The sequence below is a fragment of the Physella acuta genome, unplaced genomic scaffold, assembly GCF_028476545.2.
Source record: "Physella acuta isolate Inbredline_101_S28 unplaced genomic scaffold, ASM2847654v3 ptg000714l, whole genome shotgun sequence".
In the NCBI taxonomy this organism is placed as follows: domain Eukaryota; kingdom Metazoa; phylum Mollusca; class Gastropoda; family Physidae; genus Physella; species Physella acuta.
This window is the reverse complement of record NW_026732232.1, coordinates 86,115-112,082: the sequence shown is the minus strand read 5'-3', so window position 1 is coordinate 112,082 and position 25,968 is coordinate 86,115. Positions and strand designations below refer to the sequence as shown.

General features: G+C 42.1%; 1 protein-coding gene across 3 annotated transcripts in view; it reads right to left on the bottom strand.

Moving 5' to 3' along the window:
* The window catches only part of LOC131949812 (uncharacterized), a 72,467-nt gene that overhangs the window by 18,116 nt on the left and 28,383 nt on the right, over positions 1-25,968 (bottom strand). For 2 of the 3 annotated variants that reach the window (XM_059311798.1, XM_059311797.1), the window contains exon 2: positions 10,936-11,088. In XM_059311798.1, the coding sequence (XP_059167781.1) occupies positions 10,936-10,941 (6 nt within the window). In that variant the 5' untranslated portion in view covers positions 10,942-11,088. Of the gene's footprint in view, positions 1-10,935; positions 11,089-13,726; positions 13,812-25,968 lie in introns of those variants that run through there. The other variant, XM_059311796.1, reaches the window with a different exon arrangement.

Below are 25,968 nucleotides of genomic sequence, written 5' to 3'. Positions count from 1 at the left end.
CATCAGGCGAACATAGTCATAGTCTACACATCAGGCGAACATAGTCATAGTCTACACATCAGGCGAACATAGTCATAGTCTACACATCAGGCGAACATAGTCATAGTCTACACATCAGGCGAACATAGTCATAGTCTACACATCAGGCGAACATAGTCATAGTCTACACATCAGGCGAACATAGTCATAGTCTACACATCAGGCGAACATAGTCATAGTCTACACATCAGGCGAACATAGTCATAGTCTACACATCAGGCGAACATAGGCATAGTCTACACATCAGGCGAACATAGTCATAGTCTACACATCAGGCGAACATAGTCATAGTCTACACATCAGGCGAACATAGGCATAGTCTACACATCAGGCGAACATAGGCATAGTCTACACATCAGGCGAACATAGTCATAGTCTACACATCAGGCGAACATAGTCATAGTCTACACATCAGGCGAACATAGGCATAGTCTACACATCAGGCGAACATAGTCATAGTCTACACATCAGGCGAACATAGTCATAGTCTACACATCAGGCGAACATAGTCATAGTCTACACATCAGGCGAACATAGTCATAGTCTACACATCAGGCGAACATAGTCATAGTCTACACATCAGGCGAACATAGTCATAGTCTACACATCAGGCGAACATAGTCATAGTCTACACATCAGGCGAACATAGTCATAGTCTACACATCAGGCGAACATAGTCATAGTCTATACATCAGGCGAACATAGTCATAGTCTACACATCAGGCGAACATAGTCATAGTCTATACATCAGGCGAACATAGTCATAGTCTGCACATCAGGCGAACATAGTCATAGTCTACACATCAGGCGAACATAGGCATAGTCTACACATCAGGCGAACATAGTCATAGTCTACACATCAGGCGAACATAGTCATAGTCTACACATCAGGCGAACATAGTCATAGTCTACACATCAGGCGAACATAGTCATAGTCTACACATCAGGCGAACATAGTCATAGTCTACACATCAGGCGAACATAGGCATAGTCTACACATCAGGCGAACATAGGCATAGTCTACACATCAGGCGAACATAGGCATAGTCTACACATCAGGCGAACATAGTCATAGTCTACATATCAGGCGAACATAGTCATAGTCTACACATCAGGCGAACATAGTCATAGTCTACACATCAGGCGAACATAGTCATAGTCTACACATCAGGCGAACATAGTCATAGTCTACACATCAGGCGAACATAGGCATAGTCTACACATCAGGCGAACATAGTCATAGTCTACACATCAGGCGAACATAGTCATAGTCTACACATCAGGCGAACATAGTCATAGTCTACACATCAGGCGAACATAGTCATAGTCTACACATCAGGCGAACATAGTCATAGTCTACACATCAGGCGAACATAGGCATAGTCTACACATCAGGCGAACTTAGTCATAGTCTACACATCAGGCGAACATAGTCATAGTCTACACATCAGGCGAACATAGTCATAGTCTACACATCAGGCGAACATAGGCATAGTCTACACATCAGGCGAACATAGTCATAGTCTACACATCAGGCGAACATAGTCATAGTCTACACATCAGGCGAACATAGTCATAGTCTACACATCAGGCGAACATAGTCATAGTCTACACATCAGGCGAACATAGTCATAGTCTACACAAGGAAGTCGGATTACACAACCAGTGCAGGCTGGTGGGTGGGGGAGGGAGGCAGTGTTTCTTTCCGACTTTTTTCTTCGGGGGGGGGGGGGGGGGGCGGCACTTGAAATTCTCGGGAAGGGGGGGGGGACACTGTTAAAAGTATGTATTCTCTATATAAATTCCATTTCGTTCGGGGGGGGGGGGTAGAATACCGAAGAGATGCCTGGAAGAAACTGTATGGGGGGGGGTGTAGGGAGGGGTGGGAGAATGAGTGGGTGGGAGCAGTAGTAGGCTAGTAGGATGGTGGAGAGTAGGATGGTGGAAGGTAAGATGGTAGGGTGTAGGATGGTGGAGAGTATGATGGTGGAGAGTATGATGGTGGAGAGTAGGATGGTGGAGAGTAGGATGGTGGAGAGTAGGATGGTGGAAGGTAAGATGGTAGGGTGTAGGATGGTGGAGAGTAGGATGGTGGAGAGTAGGATGGTGGAGAGTAGGATGGTGGAAGTTAAGATGGTAGGGTGTAGGATGGTGGAGAGTAGGATGGTGGAGAGTAGGATGGTGGAGAGTAGGATGGTGGAAGGTAAGATGGTAGGGTGTAGGATGGTGGAGAGTAGGATAGTGGAAGGTAAGATGGTAGGGTGTAGGATGGTGGAGAGTAGGATGGTGGAAGGTAAGATGGTAGGGTGTAGGATGGTGGAGAGTAGGATGGTGGAGAGTAGGATGGTGGAGAGTAGGATGGTGGAAGCTAAGATGGTAGGGTGTAGGATGGTGGAGAGTAGGATGGTGGAGAGTAGGATGGTGGAGAGTATGATGGTAGAAGGTAAGATGGTAGGGTGTAGGATGGCGGAGAGTAGGATGGTGGAAGGTAAGATGGTAGGGTGTAGGATGGTGGAGAGTAGGATGGTGGAGAGTAGGATGGTGGAGAGTAGGATGATGGAGAGTAGGATGGTGGAAGGTAAGATGGTAGGGTGTAGGATGGTGAAAGGTAAGATGGTAGGGTGTAGGATGGTGGAGAGTAGGATGGTGGAGAGTAGGATGGTGGAGAGTAGGATGGTGGAGAGAAGGATGGTGGAGAGTAGGATGGTGGAGAGTAGAATGGTGGAAGGTAAGATGGTAGGGTGTAGGATGGTGGAGAGTAAGATGGTGGAAGGTAAGATGGTAGGGTGTAGGATGGTGGAGAGTAGGATGGTGGAAGATAAGATGGTAGGGTGTAGGATGGTGGAGAGTAGGATGGTGGAAGGTAAGATGGTAGGGTGTAGGATGGTGGAGAGTAGGATGGTGGAGAGTAGGATGGTGGAGAGTAGGATGGTGGAGAGTAGGATGGTGGAGAGTAGGATGGTGGAGAGTAGAATGGTGGAAGGTAAGATGGTAGGGTGTAGGATGGTGGAGAGTAGGATGGTGGAAGGTAAGATGGTAGGGTGTAGGATGGTGGAGAGTAGGATGGTGGAAGGTAAGATGGTAGGGTGTAGGATGGTGGAGAGTAGGATGGTGGAAGGTAAGATGGTAGGGTGTAGGATGGTGGAGAGTAGGATGGTGGAGAGTAGGATGATGGAGAGTAGGATGGTGGAAGGTAAGATGGTAGGGTGTAGGATGGTGGAAGGTAAGATGGTAGGGTGTAGGATGGTGGAGAGTAGGATGGTGGAGAGTAGGATGGTGGAGAGTAGGATGGTGGAGAGTAGAATGGTGGAAGGTAAGATGGTAGGGTGTAGGATGGTGGAGAGTAGGATGGTGGAAGGTAAGATGGTAGGGTGTAGGATGGTGGAGAGTAGGATGGTGGAGAGTAGGATGGTGGAAGGTAAGATGGTAGGGTGTAGGATGGTGGAGAGTAGGATGGTGGAAGGTAAGATGGTAGGGTGTAGGATGGTGGAGAGTAGGATGGTGGAGAGTAGGATGGTGGAGAGTAGGTTGGTGGAGAGTAGGATGATGGAAGGTAAGATGGTAGGGTGTAGGATGATGGTGGATAGTATGAGGGGGAAGATTATGATGGGCGAGAAGAGGGAGGTTAGGGAGAGAGGCGGCGGGGAGAGAGGCGGCGGGGAGAAAGGCGGCGGGGAGAAAGGCGGCGGGGAGAGAGGCGGCGGGGAGAGAGGCGGCGGGGAGAGAGGTGGCGGGGAGAGAAGGGAAGAGAAAATGTGAGAACTTTGTGTTTCACCAGTTTTTGTTTAGTTCAAAAGGTCAAGGACACATTGAGCTGGTGTAGGGGAGGGCAAGTGATTTCTTTATTTTATGATTGACCATATGACAGCAGCACCTTCAGCTAAATCTTGTCAAGCTGTCAACACACACTTCAACAGTACCGCAGTGCTCGGTACTTCACACGGCACTTCACACGGCACTTGATACTGTACTTCACATGGTACTTCATACTGTACTTCACAAGGTACTTTACTCGGTCGTGTTGTGAGGCGTGTTTTCATATAAGTCCTGAGGGTTTAAATGTGCCACTCGCCCTCGACCTGCCCAACCCACACCCCCGCACCCCCACACCCCTGCACCCCTACACAAGCTGTAACCTCTTACATAAGCCAAGGTTAAACCTATATTTAAACATTGATGGCTAGATAGGCTTAGTTCAATCATGATTTCCCCGCCTAAGTCTAATGGCTTGAGTTTAATCCCTATTGTAACACGCCTCTCCAGATAGGCTTTTGATGACCATTTTACAAACGGAACAAGAGTGCTAACAACAAACATGTTTACATTTCTCGAATGAAAAAAATATTCTATTCATTAATATGTTAAGGAGATTAGAACGAAGTCTGTTTTCAAAAGATTATCAAGGCGATGTAAACGTGATCATCGAATGGCCTCCCATAATGGTGTCGCCACTTGGCCATTAGCATTAGTCCACCGGGCCGCGCTAATAGCCAAGTTCTCTCAGAGGCTGGGGCGGCGCTAAATGGATTTATAGGCTGGTGTGGCCTGTGGCAGTGTGGTGTGGTTGTGTTGTGTCTTGTGGTGGTGTGGTGTGGTTGTGTTGTGGCGTGTGGCAGTGTGGTGTGGTTGTGTTGTGTCCTGGTCTATCTAGTAGTGTCTTGGTCTATTTTGTGGTGTCTTGTTCGTGTTCTATGTGCAAAATGTTTCAATTAATATCGCCATTTGTGACGGAGCTAAACTTATAACAACTGGAGCTTATAAAATATCTCTTGAGCTCCAATTGCCGCAGTCTCGGTGGTTGTCGTGAGTGTGACCCACCATCAATTGGTGGTGTGGTCAACTCACTGACACCTTCTTTTGTACACAAATATGGCCTCAGTAAAACGTGTACACAACTTCTGACACCTTGTGTACACAAATATGGCCTCAGTAAAACGTGTACAAAACTTCTGACACCTTGTGTACACAAATATGGCGTTTTTACATCGTGTACACAATCTTTAGCACGTCCAACTGTACACAATCACCGAGGACTGTTTGAACGTAAATTAACAGTCACGAAAACAGCTGCAAGCAAACCACAAATGTAATTACATAATGTAATAGGAAGTTTGTACAAGCCGCGCTTACATAAGCTGGTCAGCCGTTTCCGGGTGTCTCCCCAGCCCCAATGAAGAAAATAACAATCATGAAGCGGCCCTCAAGCTGTCGGTGATTGGTCTACCAGCCCTACCGGGATAATCAATATCTATTAGCTAATTGAATCTATTTTTAGCCGCAGTTCCAGCAATGTAATGGCGCTTGTGATGAAAGATAAAGAACACGATTAGAAAGTGGGCATGCGGCTGCCATGTTTTCATTCGATATAATCTGTTTCCGGTTCATGAGTTGAAAGGTCAAATAACAAGGGATGGATTTGGGGTATCGTTCGTTATGTGGTTGCAATGTATCGGCATACGTACATACATACATACATACACACATACATATGTGACGACAATCATCCTCTCAAATACACGTGATCATATAATTGTGTAAGTTCTGATGACACATTTCACATCTTTTAATTTGGACCAGATAAATGTGTATGTTCAGAAACCACACTTCACATCCCGTTCCCACGCTTCACATATTGTACCCACACTTTACATATTGTACCTGCACTTAACATATTGTACCCACACTTCACATATTGTACCCACATTTCACATCCTGTACCCACACTTCACATATTGTACCCACACTTCACATACTGTACCCACACTTCACATATTGTACCCACACTTCACATACTGTACCCACACTTCACATATTGTACCCACACTTCACATACTGTACCCACACTTCACATATTGTACCCACACTTCACATATTGTACCCACACTTCACATATTGTACCCACATTTCACATATTGTACCCACATTTCACATCCTGTACCCACATTTCACATCCTGTACCCACACTTCACATATTGTACCCACATATTTACATCCTGTACCCACACTTCACATATTGTACCCACACTTCACATACTGTACCCACATTTCACATCCTGTACCCACACTTCACATATTGTACCCACACTTCACATATTGTACCCACATTTCACATACTGTACCCACACTTCACATATTGTACCACATCGGAACATTGAGGTGAATCATTGTGAAGTGTTTGGCAACAAAGTTGTGCAACATGAGACAAATGTACCCGCTACACGCGAGGGTAACTTGTGCCCAATGTTTCTAGGCTGAGTTCATTACGTTAGAAGTGTGGGGTGTGTGTGTGTGTGGGGGGGGGTTGTTCATGACGATTGAAGTCTGGGGTGTGTGTGGGCGGGGGCCGAGTTCGTGACGTTAGAAGTGTGTGTGGGGGGGGGGGGGAGGGGAGGATTGTTGCGTCCATCCCACGGGTCCAACAGTCGAGGTACGACCAGTTGCTTGTTGGACCAAGCTCCACCCACCCCCCTGGCCTGGTCCTTCAATAGGAACTAATGACAGACGGGGACCAGATGACCCCAGGACATCAAGGTCACCCACTGGTCAATCTCCAACAGTTTTTTCCTAGCCGCCCGGACCCGCGGACTTTTCATATGTAAATAGACACCACGTGGTGCGTGACAGAGACAAATAACTCTCTGGCACCCGGCCATGGGTGGGGTGGGTGGGGGTGGGGGTGATAAAAAGTGAGGTTTGGTTCAGTTTTGTTGGAGCATGCTGAGACAGTGAGTATACGTAGTAGACACAAGACATACCCTAGGAGACACACGAGACAGATACACTTGGAGACACAAGAGACACACGTATCAGACACACACGTCAGGCAGGCACACGTAGGCCTACAAGACACACGCAAAGGTCACACAAGACAGACACACGAGAGAAAAGCACGAATGAGACACAAAAGACAGAGAGAAAAACACAAATGAGACACAGAAGACAGAGAGAGAAAAAACTAGAGAGAAGGTTAAACAGGCAGACGTAAAGCTCCAGATCAGGTTTCAATTATCTAGACAGGGTTGCGGTCAATTCCTCACGTGCTTTGTTCCAGCCATATTGACCCGTGATCCATCATGATCACGTGACCAATCAGTGATTGGGTTAATTGCACGGAAAAAAAACTATTGGGGGAGGGAGGGGGAAGTATTGGGAACTTCTAGGGAACACGGCGGGAATAGTTTGATCAGAAGACATTCTAGCCAGAGGTGTCAGTCTAGTGGTCAACTTTGAGTCCGTTGGTCAATTAGTGGTCACTGTCTGGTTCTTCTGTCTACTACAACAGTACAGGACCACACAGCGTACATCACAAGACAACCGACGTGACAATATTAACGCTGATAGTAAATACAATTAAGAATTTAATACAAGAGATAGATAATAAAAAAAAATACGAGTACAGGAATACTTAACACTACAGCACATAACAGGTCCTCTCGCTGTACGCACACCCTAGCATACTCTGTCACCCGTCAACTGTCACACACACACACTGTCACCTGACACACCTCACGTGAACACCTCTCCCTCCATGTAAACACACTCAACCAAGGGTCACACCTATACACCAGAAGAGGGTACCTGTGGTTAGACCACACCACAGTGGACACTACATGTAAGGGACGTAACAGTCACCATCCGTCAGTCGGGGAGTCGGCTGGTCACCCCTCGTCGCCACTTGTGCTCAACCCAAGTCACCACTTGTGGTCATTCACGACTAGATCTAGCTGCTGCACAGCTTCAAAACCTGGCCAATATTTGTCCGCAGTCATGGGATAGGTTTATAACAAATGGGATAAGTTTATAACAAATGGGATAGGTTTATAACAAATGGGATAGGTTTATAACAAATGGGATAGGTTTATAACAAATGGGATAAGTTTATAACAAATGGGATAGGTTTATAACAAATGGGATAGGATTATAACAAATGCGATAGTTTAAAATGCGATAAATGCATAATAAATGGGAAAGATTAATTTTTAAAAATTGAACAGTTGCATTACAAAAACGAAATAAAACATTTAAAAAAAACATTCCTGCCCTTTTAAATAGGGATTTCAAAACATTTCAAGTTCTAGAAGATCAAGTTTATTTGAGTCGCTATTGTTTTGCCGGTGACTAGGTTTTTAATTTCCTCTTGCTCTGACGTCACTTAGACGAGGAAAAAGTAAACAAAAGGAAATTAAAACTAAAGTAGATGACGTCAGCGGTAAAATTAATTTTGATCACTGAGATGAATAAATAAACAGCTTACACAGAATGCTTAGCCTCGTTTTGATTTGTTTTCGTCGCACCAGGTCTTACCCTTTCAAGGGATGTTGAGTAAATATTTTAACCCAGTTATGACGGCATCAAATGAGTTGGCCCTGGGACCAGTTCAATATTTTTGACGTGGACCAAAAATGTGTTTTCTCCATTATGTCTTTTCGGTTTTTGGGTGGCCTTACGGTACAAAAATTAAAACTACAATTTCAGAAAAGAAATTTAATCCTTGTATTGAATCGTGACATTCAATTTTTTGGGGGGCGGACAAAAATTTCCGGGGGGGGGGGAGGGTCGGTCGTACATATATATATATATATATATATATATATATATATATATATATATATATATATATATATATATATATATATATATATATATATATATATTCTATATAAAATTTCTATTTGCGCTTTTTTCTGTGAGCGCTTTTTTCTGCATGCGCATTTTTCTGTGTGCGCAATTTTCTGTTTGCACTTTTTCCGTTTGCACTTTTTTCGTTGCGCATTTTTTTTTACCTTTTTTCCTTTGCGCATTTTTTAGTTGCGCTTGTGATATAAAAATGGGGTGTTTATTTTCTGATATTTTGACCATCGAGAATTGTGTGTTAATTTTGTGATGTTACCAGTACATGGTGCTCATGTAGTTACATCCCCTCTATAAAGTTCTTATGCAACGCTACCCCACACCCACGCCTACCCCTATTCCACGCCTACCCCCACCCCCACGCCTACCCCCACCCCACGCATACCCCACCCCCACAACAGCATCACACGGCTGTAGAAAGATGAAAAACTTGGCTCCTGGGACGAAAATTGAATTTTTAAATTTGATCTTGTCCTAGCCACAAGGGAGATTTGTAATGAGTGGAGAGACACCACGTGTAATTAGCTAGTTAATTATTCATGCTCCAGAGGGACTGTGTGAAGCTCAGATGGAGCTCAGATGGAGCTTATGTTCTAGTGTAAGGGTAAAACATGAACAGTGTGTGACACCAAAACATGAACATTTGCTGATTTAGGTGTATGGTCCCAAAACATGAACATTTGATGATTAAGTAGTATGGTACCAAAACATGAACATTTGCTGATTTAGGTGTATGGTACCAAAACATGAACATTTGATGATTTAGGTGTATGGTACCAAAACATGAACATTTGATGATTTAGGTGTATGGTACCAAAACATGAACATTGCTGATTTAGGTGTATGGTACCAAAACATGAACATTTGATGATTTAGGTGTATGGTACCAAAACATGAACATTGCTGATTTAGGTGTATGGTACCAAAACATGAACATTTGCTGATTTAGGTGTATGGTACCAAAACATGAACATTTGATGATTTAGGTGTATGGTACCAAAATGTGAACATTTGCTGATAGTCTATCTAAGATCAACCCCAATGGAGTCAGGCATGGAGGTTGTTAAAGGTCCCTTAGGTGACGTCATAGTTAAAGTAACTTCACAATCACCGTGGGTCAATGTTAATTAACCTAATTAAGATTCACTGGAGAAGTCGTGCTCAATTAGGTCAGTGCATTTACATATACTAGTTACTCGCACTAAGTATGTTTGTGTAGGTGAGGGATATCTATCTGCATCAGATAGTCTGATCAGAGATATCTGTGTGAATTACCCTACAGACTTTGACCCGACAAATGTTACAGCCTACAGACTTTGACCAGACAAATGTTACAGTCTACAGACTTTGACCAGACAAATGTTACAGCCTACAGACTTTCATTTTCCCTGTATTGGGCTGACATTTCAAGCGGTGCTTTGGATTTTTCTCCCTTTGATCGAGTGCATTAGCAGACGATGGGTACTGGGGCGCACCGTGTTCGGCACTTGGGGCTCACGTGACCCTTGAACTCGTCACTTTGAGACTACTTGAGCAGACAGGGAAGGGAAAACAGATTTCTTGTATCACGTGATCTTGACGCACGCGCTGGTGTACAAATACCTTCGTAGAGGTAGTGGGGAGGGGGAGGTTCGAATCAAAACTCAGCAAGCTGGTGGTAGTGGGGGTTTTATTCAAGGGTTCAGTGAGCTGGTGGTTGTGGGGTTTTTATTCAAGGGTTGAGTAAGCTGGTGGTAGTGGGGGTTTTATTGAGGGGTTCAGTGAGCTGGTGGTAGTGGGGGTTCTATTTAAGGGTTCTGTGGCAGAGGTATCTGGGAGTTGCCTAAAACAAAAGATAGGTAGGTAGCTGATCCCCCCCCCCCTCCAACAACGTGAGATTACCACCAAACACATAAAAATACCATCGATAAAAACAGAACTGGTAAGATCGTTTGAAGGTAGTTGCTAGTTTTTCTTCTAGTTGGATGGGTAGGGCTATGTTACATTATGTCCTATTAGTGGTTGTAGAAAGTGTATGATGTTTTGATGGTGTGTGAGGAAGTAAATATAATGATGGTATGATGGTGAATGAGGATGTAAATATAATGATGGTATAATGGTGGGTGAGGAAGTAAATATAATGATGGTATGATGGTGAGTGAGAAAGTAAATATAATGATGGTATGATGGTGAATGAGGATGTAAATATAATGATGGTATGATGGTGGGTGAGGAAGTAAATATAATGATGGTATGCAAATAAAACACGTGCAACCTTGTACTCACCTCCATCTTGTCTGTTCCAACAATGACGTCACGTCCGTTAGATAGCTTCAACCACGAGAAAACTTCTGGCACTCTACAGACTGCCAGGCCCCTCCCTTAACGTGATGTTCCATGTCCCCCACGGGATTACAAACTGTTGAAAGCTGTTGCCGTCTGGAATAGATGGCATCAAGTGTTGACATTAGATGTCATCAAGTGTTGACATTAGATGTCATCAAGTGTTGACATTTGATGTCATCAAGTGTTGACATTAGATGTCATCAAGTGTTGACATTTGATGTCATCAAGTGTTGACATTAGAAGTCATCAAGTGTTGACATTAGATGTCATCAAGTGTTGACATTAGATGTCATCAAGTGTTGACATTTCCATCTTAAGCATGCACGCAGGGACATACAGAGTGGACCTCACGAGAACATACACATATAACATGGTTACATAGAGAACATACACATATAACATGGTCACATGGAGAACATACACATATAACATGGCCACATGGAGAACATACACATATAACATGGCCACATGGAGAACATACACATATAACATGGTCACATGGAGAACATACACATATAACATGGTCACATGGAGAACATACACATATAACATGGTCACATGGAGAACATACACATATAACATGGTCACATGGAGAACATACACATATAACATGGTCACATGGAGAACATACACATATAACATGGCCACATGGAGAACATACACATATAACATGGCCACATAGAGAACATACACATATAACATGGTCACATGGAGAACATACACATATAACATTGTCACATGGAGAACATACACATATAACATGTTCACATGGAGAACATACACATATAACATGGTCACATGGAGAACATACACATATAACATGGCCACATGGAGAACATACACATATAACATGGTCACATGGAGAACATACACATATAACATGGTCACATGGAGAACATACACATATAACATGGTCACATGGAGAACATACACATATAACATGGTCACATGGAGAACATACACATATAACATGGTCACATGGAGAACATACACATATAACATGGTCACATGGAGAACATACACATATAACATGGTCACATGGAGAACATACACATATAACATGGTTACATAGAGAACATACACATATAACATGGCCACATGGAGAACATACACATATAACATGGTCACATGGAGAACATACACATATAACATGGCCACATGGAGAACATACACATATAACATGGCCACATGGAGAACATACACATATAACATGGTCACATGGAGAACATACACATATAACATGGTCACATGGAGAACATACACATATAACATGGTCACATGGAGAACATACACATATAACATGGTCACATGGAGAACATACACATATAACATGGTCACATGCCTGTTTCACGCTTTTAGACATACAAACACGAAGCATACAACCAACACATACAGTTAATATTTGATAATGACATTTTCAACAAAACCACACATATACAAATACGACATAACAGCAACATATAGAAATACACCATTACTACAACACAGTGGCGTAAGGGAGGGGGTTATAATTCTCCCCCCCCCCCCACACCACCACCACCATTGACCCCTCTGTAAAAAAAATTTTGTCATACTTGTTTATATCTATTTCTTAATCTGTATATATGGTTATGTACGTTTAGAAAGGTCATCTAAAACCGACGCTATGTTCACACTGAGTTGGTTATTCCCCCCCCCCCCCCCCACCTCACCGCCTAAACGGGACAGGCGGTAATTGTGTATAACAACATTAATGTCACACCAAGGTATACTCTGGGTAAGATAATAGACATAAAGTGACCGGACAGTGGTGAATGAAGTTAACCCCCCCTCCCCCCCCCCCACCCCTGTACTGATCTGTTAAGTAATGAGGCACCCAACGCAGGGGGAAAACTACCATCCCGCCAGACATTGCCATTCCCAAAATACGACCAAAAACAATAACAAAAAAAATATTCACTTGATAGACTCATGTAGTTAAAAAAAAAAAAGATCTACTACAGGAGAGATTGTTCTACAGTCTACAGCAGGGGTTCCCAACCCCGTGCCCGCGGGCGCTATGGCGCCCGCCGAACGATTCGTATGTGCCCGCCTCTCACAATATTGACAGAGACAATTTTTTTCATAAACATTATTGAAAGGTTGAAGGGGATGGAAATCAAAAGTTTGAGGGGGGGGGGTGCAAATCGAAAGTTTGAGGGGGGGGGGGGTGCAAATCGAAAGTTTTGTCCCCGGGTGACGGGAAGGGTCGCTACGCCTCTGGAAGGAGTTTGTCGATTTTACATAGGTGGTGCCCGCCACCTTACCGATATTTTAGAATGTGCTCTAGAGTAAAAAAAAAGGTTGGGAACCCCTGGTTTACAGTAACACAAATTATTGCATGGACAAAAAAAAACAACTATATCAGTTGGAGTGTTAAGATAGTCAAACCTATATGGAAAAAAATGTGAATTTCTTCCCCCCCCCCCCCCACCAGAAACGATCCTGGCTACGCCACTGCACTACAAAACATACAAAAACGAAATTACAACATCTCTAGATGAGTATAAAGTGCTTGTACAGACAGAGGTACACGATCTAAGATACGCCTGGTCCAGTCTAAGACTTGCAACATTCAAATATTGACTTGCGCAATGGCAAACATTTTAACACAAGATCTATTTGCACGGTGCAGTACAAGAAAAAAAAAACATTAAAAGAAATCGTAAGTATTAGGTCGCGTGGTCAGTTTGTGATGAAGATATTTGTGTACCTGACCACGATCACGTGGTGCATGTGGCGTGGTTATCACGTGATCTGCTCTAGCAGTAACCTGTCATGATCCAGGTGTTTCACGCGTCAACCAGGTTTGTGTCAACCATCTTGGGGTTGTCTCATCTTGCAGCCACTAAGTGCTGATCAGACTAGTTTAAACAGGAAATGACGTCAGAGAAATTGATGAATCCATCAACAGAGCCATTAAAGCCCTGGATTTGGGACATCTCTTAATTCGTGGTTCGTCGGGTGAGGAAGACTGGTTTTTTTAGAGTACAAGATGGCTTTTTGTTTGTGTAAGGATAAGATGGCTTTTTGTTTGTGTAAGGATAAGATGGCTTTTTGTTTGTGTAAGGATAAGATGGCTTTTTGTTTGTGTAAGGATAAGACGACTTTTGATTGGTTAAGGATTTGATGGCTTTTTGTTTGTGTAAGGATAAGACGACTTTCTATTGGTTAAGGATTTGATGGCTTTTTGTTTGTGTAAGGATAAGACGACTTTCTATTGGTTAAGGATTTGATGGCTTTTTGTTTGTGTAAGGATAAGACGACTTTCTATTGGTTAAGGATTTGATGGCTTTTTGTTTGTGTAAGAATAAGACGACTTTCTATTGGTTAATGATTTGATTGCTTTTTGTTTGTGTAAGGATAAGACGACTTTTTATTGGTTAAGGATTTGATGGCTTTTTGTTTGTGTAAGAATAAGATGGCTTTTTATTGGTTAAGGATTTGATGGCTTTTTGTGAGTGTAATGACTAGATATGTTTTGTTTAGTCAAGTTATTGGTGAAAGTACTCTATGTAAGTAAGTTTCCCTTTCAAACTTGACGGTCTATGGGGCAAGTGAAGTAGAGTTCACTTGTTTTTGTGGCCTCGGCATATACTCTATGTACACCCTGACATTTGTGTAAATCCTGACATTTGGCTGACATTTTTGTACACACTGACATTTTTGTACATACTGATATTTTGTACAAACTGACATTTTTGTACATACTGATATTTTGTACACACTGACATTTTTGTACACACTGACATTTTTGTACACACTGACGTTTTTGAACACACTGACATATTTGTACACACTGACATTTTTGTACACACTGACATTTGGTTGACATTTTTCTACACACTGACATTTTTGTACACACTGATATTTTTGTACAAACTGATATTTTTTTAGAAACAACTGGCACAAAAAACATTTCGTTCAAGGGTGACCTAACAACATCAGACGTCAAACTGGTTTACATTCGTTTTATCAAACATGAAGCAGTTTCAAACAATAGCAGACGTGAAACATTTTTTGTATCGAACAGCAGACGTTTAACAGTTTGTCCGTTTCAAAGGTGACCCTGCCAGCAACAAAGGTGACCCAGGCACCAGCCGTAAAACAAAGGTGACCCAGGCACCAGCCGTAAAACAAAGGTGACCCAGGCACCAGCCGTAAAACAAAGGTGACCCAGGCACCAGCCGTAAAACAAAGGTGACCCAGGCACCAGCCGTAAAACAAAGGTGACCCAGGCACCAGCCGTAAAACAAAGGTGACCCAGCCACCAGCCGTAAAACAAAGGTGACCCAGGCACCAGCCGTAAAACAAAGGTGACCCAGGCACCAGCCGTAAAACAAAGGTGACCCAGGCACCAGCCGTAAAACAAAGGTGACCCAGGCACCAGCCGTAAAACAAAGGTGACCCAGGCACCAGCCGTAAAACAAAGGTGACCCAGGCACCAGCCGTAAAACAAAGGTGACCCAGGCACCAGCCGTAAAACAAGTTCCATTAGACGTTCATCAATCTCTCACGACTGAAATATCATCAGAAAATCAATTCGCGGACAGAAAAACTGACGGACACAGATACATCACACCGTCTGTCAGATAATTTATGTGTCACTTTAAAAACTGACGAGGTAAAAAATAAAGTCGATTCGATTTTACTAAGCCGGGCTTAAGACTCAGTTTAGTCATACAGGGGAGTTTTTAGAAGTATTTTAGTCATACAGTGAAGTTTTAGAAGTATTTTGGTCATACAGTGAAGTTTTTAGAAGTATTTTAGTCATACAGTGAAGTTTTTAGAAGTATTTTAGTCATACAGTGAAGTTTTTAGAAGTATTTTAGTCATACAGTGAAGTTTTTAGAAGTATTTTAGTCATACAGTGACGTTTTTAGAAGTATTTTAGTCATACAGTGACGTTTTTAGAAGTATTTTAGTCATACAGTGAAGTTTTTAGAAGTATTTTAGTCATACAGTGAAGTTTTTAGAAGTATTTTAGTCAAATATGGAAGTGGTTTCTTTTATTTCCTCATCCATAAGATTTGAAACAAAATTTGTCCAGATTAGATTAGAAACAAAATTTGTCCAGACACCATCAAAGCACCAGCCACAATCCTGACTCAAGTAAACAAAAGGAAACATGAGACGAACCCCTCCCCCCCCCCTCCACTGAACCCTCATCGAACCCCTGGTGAAGATACCCAGTGAAATCAGTTTTACAGCCACCGTGCCCGCCTGAAAAATTTCCCAACGGTCGTAAAACGAAATGTCGTCATCACCATAAAAACGACTGGACATTTTTATCCTCCGACAACCAGTGGCACTAATAAACTTGGCCAACCGTGTCGTGTCACGCCTGACCCAGCACGTGAGGGCGTCTCAAGATCACGTGACTTCTTCTATCTCAGATATTGCCAGTGGTACCTTGTGCGTGGGATGTCAAGCCACAGGTTCGGTGTTATCTCATAGCTATCTCAGTATTATCTCAGTATTATCTCATAGTTATCTCAGTATTATCTCAGTGTTATCTCGTAGCTATCTCAGTATTATCTCAGTGTTATCTCAGTATTATCTCAGTATTATCTCAGTATTATCTCATAGTTGTCTCAATGTTATCTCAGTGTTATCTCAGTGTTATCTCAGTATTATCTCAGTGTTATCTCAGTGTTATCTCATAGCTATCTCAGTATTATCTCAGTATTATCTCATAGTTATCTCAGTATTATCTCAGTATTATCTCAGTGTTATCTCAGTGTTATCTCATAGCTATCTCAGTATTATCTCAGTGTTATCTCAGTATTATCTCAGTGTTATCTCAGTATTATCTCAGTGTTATCTCAGTGTTATCTCAGTATTATCTCAGTGTTATCTCATAGCTATCTCAGTGTTATCTCAGTATTATCTCAGTATTATCTCAGTGTTATCTCAGTATTATCTCAGTGTTATCTCAGTGTTATCTCAGTATTATCTCAGTGTTATCTCATAGCTATCTCAGTGTTATCTCAGTGTTATCTCAGTATTATCTCAGTGTTATCTCATAGCTATCTCAGTGTTATCTCAGTGTTATCTCAGTATTATCTCAGTGTTATCTCAGTATTATCTCAGTGTTATCTCATAGCTATCTCAGTGTTATCTCATAGCAGGGGCGGAACTACAGTGCCGCCAGACCCTGCAATGCGGGGGGGGGGGGGGGGGGGGCAGGCCATTTAGGGGCCCAAAGCCGACCTGAATCAACTTTTTTATAGTTAAAAAAATTTTTTTTTACCACAAAAAAAAAACAACAACAGATCTACTACAGTAGTGATGTTCTACAGTAGCTAACACACGCTGTTTCATAAAGGAAAAACATATGTAGCTACATGAGTTGTAGTGTGATAGATAGGCACAGGTTCAAACAACTTCCATGACTTATTTCCCTTTTTTAAATAGTGAAATACGTGTGCTCTCAATTAAGAAACTTTGTTTTTGCACTAAACAAATTAAAAAGCAATTACTTCTCTTAATTATTATTTATAAAAAATAATTAATGAAGAATGACATAGTATAAAAGGAAATGTATTAAAAACTAATAATATAAATACAAAAATACTTAAATTTAAAACATAAGACGAGAAACCATTACACATAAAAAGCTTTCATGCTTCATATTCAATTGACCGCCTTGTAAATTAGGAAGCACCATGTTAGACATTAAAATAGAGAAAAAATTCAAAACAGACTTCCGGTATAAGTTCAAACATATTCACTTAGTTATTCTTATACTTATGTCTATGTCAATTGTCATTCTGGTCTTGCGGAGTCCAACATTGTTTAACCTGTATTGGCTACTGGTGATATAAAAAATAATATTAAACAGTTACAACATGAGCTTAAAGCTTCAAAATTTTCTGAAAATCTTGATGTAGATGGGTTGGTAAGCGGCTCACCAAAAACATACTTGAGTATATACCATTACCTGTTCACATCTTACAGTACTAAATTTAATAAAGACATTGCCAACTCCAACAATGAGCTGTATGGGAAATCAGACATGAGATTTATGGAAGCAGTTTACAAGATCTTAAGAGATATGTTTGATAACAAGCCTCAGATTCACCGTGAACAATTTTTTTCTCCTGTTTTTGCTGAGCGAAAGATTATAATGGCCATTGATATTCTAAAACTAATCAAAAACCGTTATAAACCAGTCAAAAGCTCAACTTTTAAAGTTGCAAGTATTAAAGATGAAAGCACCCCAAAATCTGAAAAGATCCTGCAAGAGCCCCATGAGCACACCGTAAAATTGCAAGCAAATCATCTACAAGCATTGCTGGGGCTGTCATTTTGCCTGTCAGAATGTCTAGTGGATTTTTGAAAGTTCCAAAGTCTGCATATGCTGATCTCAGAATTTCTGAGGGAGCAGGCTTTGATGATGAAGAAATTGAAATAACAAAAAACAATAACAAACAAGCTAGAAGGGTGTATCCAACTGATGAAATTAGTTTTAGTGAAATAAAAGATACAGCTGCTAAGCAAGCAGGAAAAGATGTTATTATTCAGAGTAAGCAAGTAATAGATCCTGAATTGCTAAATGCAGAAGTAAGACGGAAAGTAGTAGACTTGATATCACCAGCACTTTTAAAGATTAATGAACAGATTGGAAAGTTAAGCATTTCTTTGAAGAATTTAGAACTGAAGCAGACACCAAAACCAACAGAAGAACCACAATCATCTACAGCTCTTACAGCTGGAATAGCTAAGCAAATGAATGATGTAATATTTAAACTTGACACACTTACATCCAGAGTTGTCTTTATTGAAAACAGACTAACTATACTTGAATCAAAAGTTGAAAATGATCAAAGTTCTCAGCAAAAGTTTGGTTTCAATTCAAACTCTCAACTTTCACACAAACATTTAGTGGGACATAATAAAGAAAAGACTGCTCTTAAATTTGATTGTACCAACAGTGTTAAGATTAGAAGTGAAGACAAAGATGAACAAGATTCTGAAGATGAAGTTGAAAACAGTTGTGTTGAAGGCAAAGTTGAAGATGTAAACTTTAAAGTGGTTAGGGAAAGTCACATAGAGAAGGATCCAAAAATTATTCCTGGGTTAATCAAATCTTTAGTAGGCACATTGGCTTCTGATCCTGATTGTGATATTGATGTCAAAGGATCAAATTCAAAGGTTGAAGATAAAAGTAACTGTGAGAATACACCATTGAAACCTTCAGCTTCATCAGTAAGATCAGGCAAACCCAGCTCAGTATTACAGTTTGTTGAACTCTTCTCTCCCATTCAAGCTTACAAGGAAAACCAAGACTACAGGCAACAACAAGATGACTCATCTTTTGCCCCTCCATATTCACCTTATAATATGGATAATAATGAAAAGAGAAGATCAAGCACACCTACTCAGTTAAACTTAGATACATCAACACTTGATAGAGTTACACGTATTACTCAAATGATGGAAGAAACAAAACAGCTTCTTCATTAATAGTACCCATAATTTTTTTTTTTTAAAGCAAACAGTTATTTTTCTGTTCAACTTGATTTACTGTGCCAATTCATTTTCCTAATATGCTTTCCTTAAGTGTAAAGAATGATATGTTACCAAAATATTTTATTCATATTTTATGCTTGTAAGTCTCATGCTGTCACCAGAATCTGTGTTTATTTTGTGTTGTCTTTTTTTGTACATTTTTTTACTGTTCACATTTTAATATATTTTCAAACAAAATTTCTTCACAAAGCAAATGGCAGTTTTCATAAGTAACAATGTAAACAAAAAAAATTCAGCTATGATTTTAATGTTTGTGGTTTATAGAACATTTGCTTTCTGTCTTTTATATTTGTATACTCAGTGTATAATAAGTTATATTAAAAATAATATTAATTTTATGTAACTATATTTACAGTTTAAAACAGCTATTAAGTTAATAAACTGGCTGAACCTAGAAAGAAAATAATAAGGTATATTTAGTGAAATACGTATATGACTAACTTTATTAAATATTTAATACATTTATAGAACATAAAATATTAAAATTACTTATTCTTTCAAAAAAAAAAAAAAAAAAAAAAAAAAAATTCAAAACAGACTAATAGCACTCACACAAATGATGTGTTGTTGTAATATATTTTAATTAAAAATTAAAAAATAAGAATTTTAATTTTGTAAAATTTCGAACAAGCCCATATTGAGTACTACATGTTGATATTTTCGTATTTAGTTTATATATATATATATATATATATATATATATATATATATATATATATATATATATATATATATATATATATATATATATGAGGCCCAACATTTTTTATTGCGGGGTGGCCCTTTTTTTCTAGTTCCGCCACTGTCTCATAGCTATCTGAGTGTGATCTCATAGTTATCTCAGTATTATCTCATAGTTATATCAATGTTATTATCTCAGTTACCTCATTTTTATCTCATTCTTATCTGATCTCAGTGTTAACGAATATTTGAACCAATGAAAAAGGTCACCGAACCCTGAATATTTGAACCAATGTGAGAGGTCACCGACCCCTCGCGTATGAAGAAGCTGACAAGTATACTATCACACAAAACCTCAACATTTCAGTCGGTGTAGCGGCTTTGTTAGTTTCAACATCGTGCAAACTGTCGTCTACATACATCTCACATCTTACGTATTAATCGCTGGGGTTAGCTGTCTTTTAGACTGCAAATACAGACCAGAGACAGACTCACAAAACACCACAAAGAGACAGACATTCCCACTAGACATACAGTCCTACAAGACAGTCCTACAAGACAGTCCCACAAGACAGTCCCACAAGACAGTCCCATAAGACAGTCCCACAAGACAGTCCCACAAGACAGTCCCACAAGACAGACAGCCCCATGAGACAAAACGTGCTGTCGTTAGTTCCATTAGACAGACATTAAGGAACGAGATCTCTCAACTACAAGAGATCTGCACATTGTGTTGTACCACGTGACCACGGCTTCCCTAGAGACGTCTGGGTGTGTTGTCGACAGTTAATGGCGGGATGTAGCAGACGTTCGCTTACGTCATGTCAGACCACAGAACTGTGGGCCGTTGGTCCACTTCACCGTCTGACGTCAGATGTAGTGGACCACAAGACATCCGGGTGTCTGACCAGGTCAATGACCGCGCTATGACCACCTGGAGTTAATGACCGATGGAGTCAATGACCGATGGAGTCAATGACCGATGGAGTCAATGACCGCGTGGAGTCAATGACCGATGGAGTCAATGACCGATGGAGTCAATGACCACCTGGAGTCAATGACCACCTGGAGTCAATGACCGATGGAGTCAATGACCACCTGGAGTCAATGACCGATGGAGTCAATGGCCGATGGACTCAATGGCCGATGGACTCAATGGCCGATGGAGTCAATGACCGATGGAGTCAATGGCCGATGGAGTCAATGACCGAAGGAGTCAATGACCGCGTGGAGTCAATGGCCGATGGACTCAATGGCCGATGGAGTCAATGACCGATGGAGTCAATGGCCGATGGACTCAATGGCCGATGGAGTCAATGACCGAAGGAGTCAATGACCGCGTGGAGTCAATGACCGATGGAGTCAATGGCCGATGGACTCAATGGCCGATGGAGTCAATGGCCGATGGAGTCAATGACCGATGGAGTCAATGGCCGATGGACTCAATGGCCGATGGAGTCAATGACCGAAGGAGTCAATGACCGATGGAGTCAATGACCGATGGAGTCAATGGCCGATGGACTCAATGGCCGATGGAGTCAATGACCGAAGGAGTCAATGACCGATGGAGTCAATGACCGATGGAGTCAATGACCGATGGAGTCAATGACCGAAGGAGTCAATGACCGATGGAGTCAATGACCGAAGGAGTCAATTACCGCGTGGAGTCAATGAACGCGTGGAGTCAACACGAGCGTGAGTACCACCAAGATATTTCCTCAGCTAGTTGGTTTGATTCTCCAATCAATCCTGTCAGCTTATTGATATCGATCTTCAATCAAACTGATCGCCAATGACCGTGCGAGACGGAGAACATTGAAGCTTTGACCTTTACAACAAAACGTCATAGTTGCAGTTTTTTTAAATGGAACTTTCCAGAGTCACGAAACAAATTCACATCTCAACTCACGGGTGGGGCAAATGATTGAAGTAGATGGAACAAATGTCCTTGACCTGGTGATGTAACAAACGTTGTCACTTGATAAAACGTCTAGGCTGTATCGACATCTTAACGTTATCTCTAACCCTAACCATAACCCTAACCCTAGGTCTAACATTGAGACAAAGCCGAGTCGTGACTAGCACAGATGAGATATCTGCAGAAAAAAACTACGCGATATTGTCGTTTGGACCGGTTATAAGTGTTATCTTTGTGGACGTGACAACTTCTATCATCTGTCTGTCTGTCGTCATTGTGGTGTCTGTCTAATTCTGTTGTGATTTTTTTTTCTATTGTGAACCTGTTTGTTGAGAGTCGGAGTGTCGTGTTTCGGTATGATGTAGTCGGACGTGTGTCTGTGTGTCGTGATTTAGTCGGACGTGTGTCTGTCTGTGTGATTTAGTCGGACGTGTGTCTGTGTGTCTGTGTGATTTAGTCGGACGTGTGTCTGTGTGTCTGTGTGATTTAGTCGGTCGTGTGTCTGTGTGCTTTAGTCGGTCGTGCGTCCGTGTGATTTAGTCGGTCGTGTGTCTGTGTGTCTGTGTGATTTAGTCGGACGTGTGTCTGTGTGTCTATGTGATTTAGTCGGACGTGTGTCTGTGTGTCTGTGTGATTTACTCGGACGTGTGTCTGTGTGTCTGTGTGATTTAGTCGGTCGTGTGTCTGTGTGCTTTAGTCGGTCGTGCGTCCGTGTGATTTAGTCGGTCGTGTGTCTGTGTGATTTAGTCGGTCGTGTGTCTGTGTGCTTTAGTCGGTCGTGCGTCCGTGTGATTTAGTCGGTCGTGTGTCTGTGTGTCTGTGTGATTTAGTCGGACGTGTGTCTGTGTGTCTATGTGATTTAGTCGGACGTGTGTCTGTGTGTCTGTGTGATTTACTCGGACGTGTGTCTGTGTGTCGTGATTTAGTCGGTCGTGTGTCTGTGTGTCGTGATTTAGTCGGTCGTGTGTCTGTGTGATTTAGTCGGACGTGTGTCCGTGTGTCTGTGTGATTTAGTCGGTCGTGTGTCTGTGTGATTTAGTCGGTCGTGTGTCTGTGTGATTTAGTCGGTCGTGTGTCCGTGTGTCTGTGTGATTTAGTCGATCGTGTGTCTGTGTGTCTGCGTGATTTAGTCGGTCGTGTGTCTGTGTGTCGTGATTTAGTCGGTCGTGTGTCTGTGTGATTTAGTCGGACGTGTGTCCGTGTGTCTGTGTGATTTAGTCGATCGTGTGTCTGTGTGTCTGTGTGATTTACTCGGACGTGTGTCTGTGTGTCTGTGTGATTTAGTCGGTCGTGTGTCTGTGTGATTTAGTCGGACGTGTGTCTGTGTGTCGTGATTTAGTCGGTCGTGTGTCTGTGTGATTTAGTCGGACGTGTGTCCGTGTGTCTGTGTGATTTAGTCGGTCGTGTGTCTGTGAGTCTGTGTGATTTAGTCGGACGTGTGTCTGTGTGTCTGTGTGATTTAGTCGGTCGTGTGTCTGTGTGTCTGTGTGATTTAGTCGGACGTGTGTCCGTGTGTCTGTGTGATTTAGTCGGACGTGTGTCTGTGTGTCTGTGTGATTTAGTCGGACGTGTGTCTGTGTGTCTGTGTGATTTAGTCGGTCGTGTGTCTGTGTGTCTGTGTGATTTAGTCGGACGTGTGTCTGTGTGTCTGTGTGATTTAGTCGGTCGTGTGTCTGTGTGATTTAGTCGGACGTGTGTCTGTGTGTCGTGATTTAGTCGGTCGTGTGTCTGTGTGTCGTGATTTAGTCGGTCATGTGTCTGTGTGATTTAGTCGGACGTGTGTCTGTGTGTCGTGATTTAGTCGGTCGTGTGTCTGTGTGTCGTGATTTAGTCGGTCATGTGTCTGTGTGATTTAGTCGGACGTGTGTCTGTGTGTCTGTGTGATTTAGTCAATCGTGTGTCTGTGTGTCGTGATTTAGTCGGTCGTGTGTCTGTGTGATTTAGTCGATCGTGTGTCTGTGTGATTTAGTCGGTCGTGTGTCTGTGTGTCGTGGTTTAGTCGGTCGTGTGTCTGTGTGTCGTGATTTAGTCGGTCGTGTGTCTGTGTGTCTGTGTGATTTAGTCGATCGTGTGTCTGTGTGTCGTGGTTTAGTCGGTCGTGTTTCTGTGTGTCGTGATTTAGTCGGTCGTGTGTCTGTGTGTCTGTGTGATTTAGTCAATCGTGTGTCTGTGTGTCGTGATTTAGTCGGTCGTGTGTCTGTGTGATTTAGTCGGTCGTGTGTCCGTGTGTCTGTGTGATTTAGTCGGTCGTGTGTCTGTGTGTCGTGATTTAGTCGGTCGTGTGTCTGTGTGATTTAGTCGGTCGTGTGTCTGTGTGATTTAGTCGGTCGCGTGTCTGTGTGTCGTGATTTAGTCGGTCGTGTGTCTGTGTGATTTAGTCGGTCGTGTGTCTGTGTGTCGTGATTTAGTCGCCTTGTGTCTGTGTGGTTATGTCGGGCGTGTGTCTGTGTGATTTAGCCGGATGTGTGTCTGTGTGATTTAGTCTGAGGTGTGTCTGTTCATCTCAACATTTCCCTTCACACTTCCCACTACTGCGAATGTAAAAAATCTGAGATTTCAACAATTACATTGATTAGCCTGCCAGGGAAATAACAGGGAAAATATGAGATGAGCTGATGCGACATTAACCTCACATTCCCGGCAATTATTTATAAAATGTCAGCTAACGCCTTATGGAAAGATGACTCTGGTGTCGTGAAGGCGACTCAGGTGATGTCCACTCAGGTAATGTCCACTCAGGTGATGTCCACTCAGGTAATGTCCACTCAGGTAATGGCCACTCAGGTGATGTCCACTCAGGTAATGTCCACCCAGGTAATGTCCACTCAGGTAATGTCCACTCAGGTAATGTCCACTCATGTGATGTCCACTCAGGTAATGTCCACCCAGGTAATGTCCACTCAGGTAATGTCCACTAAGGTAATGTCCACTCAGGTAATGTCCACTTGACGGGACAAAGTTCACATTTCAACACACTAGAACACTAAACGGAAGCTCAAAGACCCAGTCTATAGGCGCAGGGGTGGGCAGAAGCGGGTCGCTGCCTGACAGTCGATTGACGCAGGACTGGGCCGCACCCGCGGTGATTTCCGATGGGGTGGGGGGGGGGGGGGAAGCGAAGGGACGTTTTGGCATCGATCTTAAAGAGTTTTAAAAATTGTTTGGGTGGAACTTTCGGTACGTATAGAAATGATTGTCAGCTTGGCCGACGCAGGCTGAAGGGCGGAGAGAATCATCCATTGCCTGGCCAGTTGTCTGCTATAATTGAATGGACCGGCAAGTCTTCGCCCCAGCTGGGCGGAGAAATGTGGTTTTACATCGCTGCATAAGTGCTGGTTACATCACAGAAAATATAAGTGCTGGTTACATCACAGAAAATATAAGGGCTGGTTACATCACAGAAAATATAAGTGCTGGTTACATCACAGAAAATATAAGTGCTGGTTACATCACAGAAAATATAAGTGCTGGTTACATCACAGAAAATATAAGTGCTGGTTACATCACAGAAAATATAAGTGCTGGTTACATCACAGAAAATATAAGGGCTGGTTACATCACAGAAAATATAAGTGCTGGTTACATCACAGAAAATATAAGTGCTGGTTACATCACAGAAAATATAAGGGCTGGTTACATCACAGAAAATATAAGTGCTGGTTACATCACAGAAAATATAAGTGCTGGTTACATCACAGAAAATATAAGTGCTGGTTACATCACAGAAAATATAAGTGCTGGTTACATCACAGAAAATATAAGGGCTGGTTACATCACAGAAAATATAAGTGCTGGTTACATCACAGAAAATATAAGTGCTG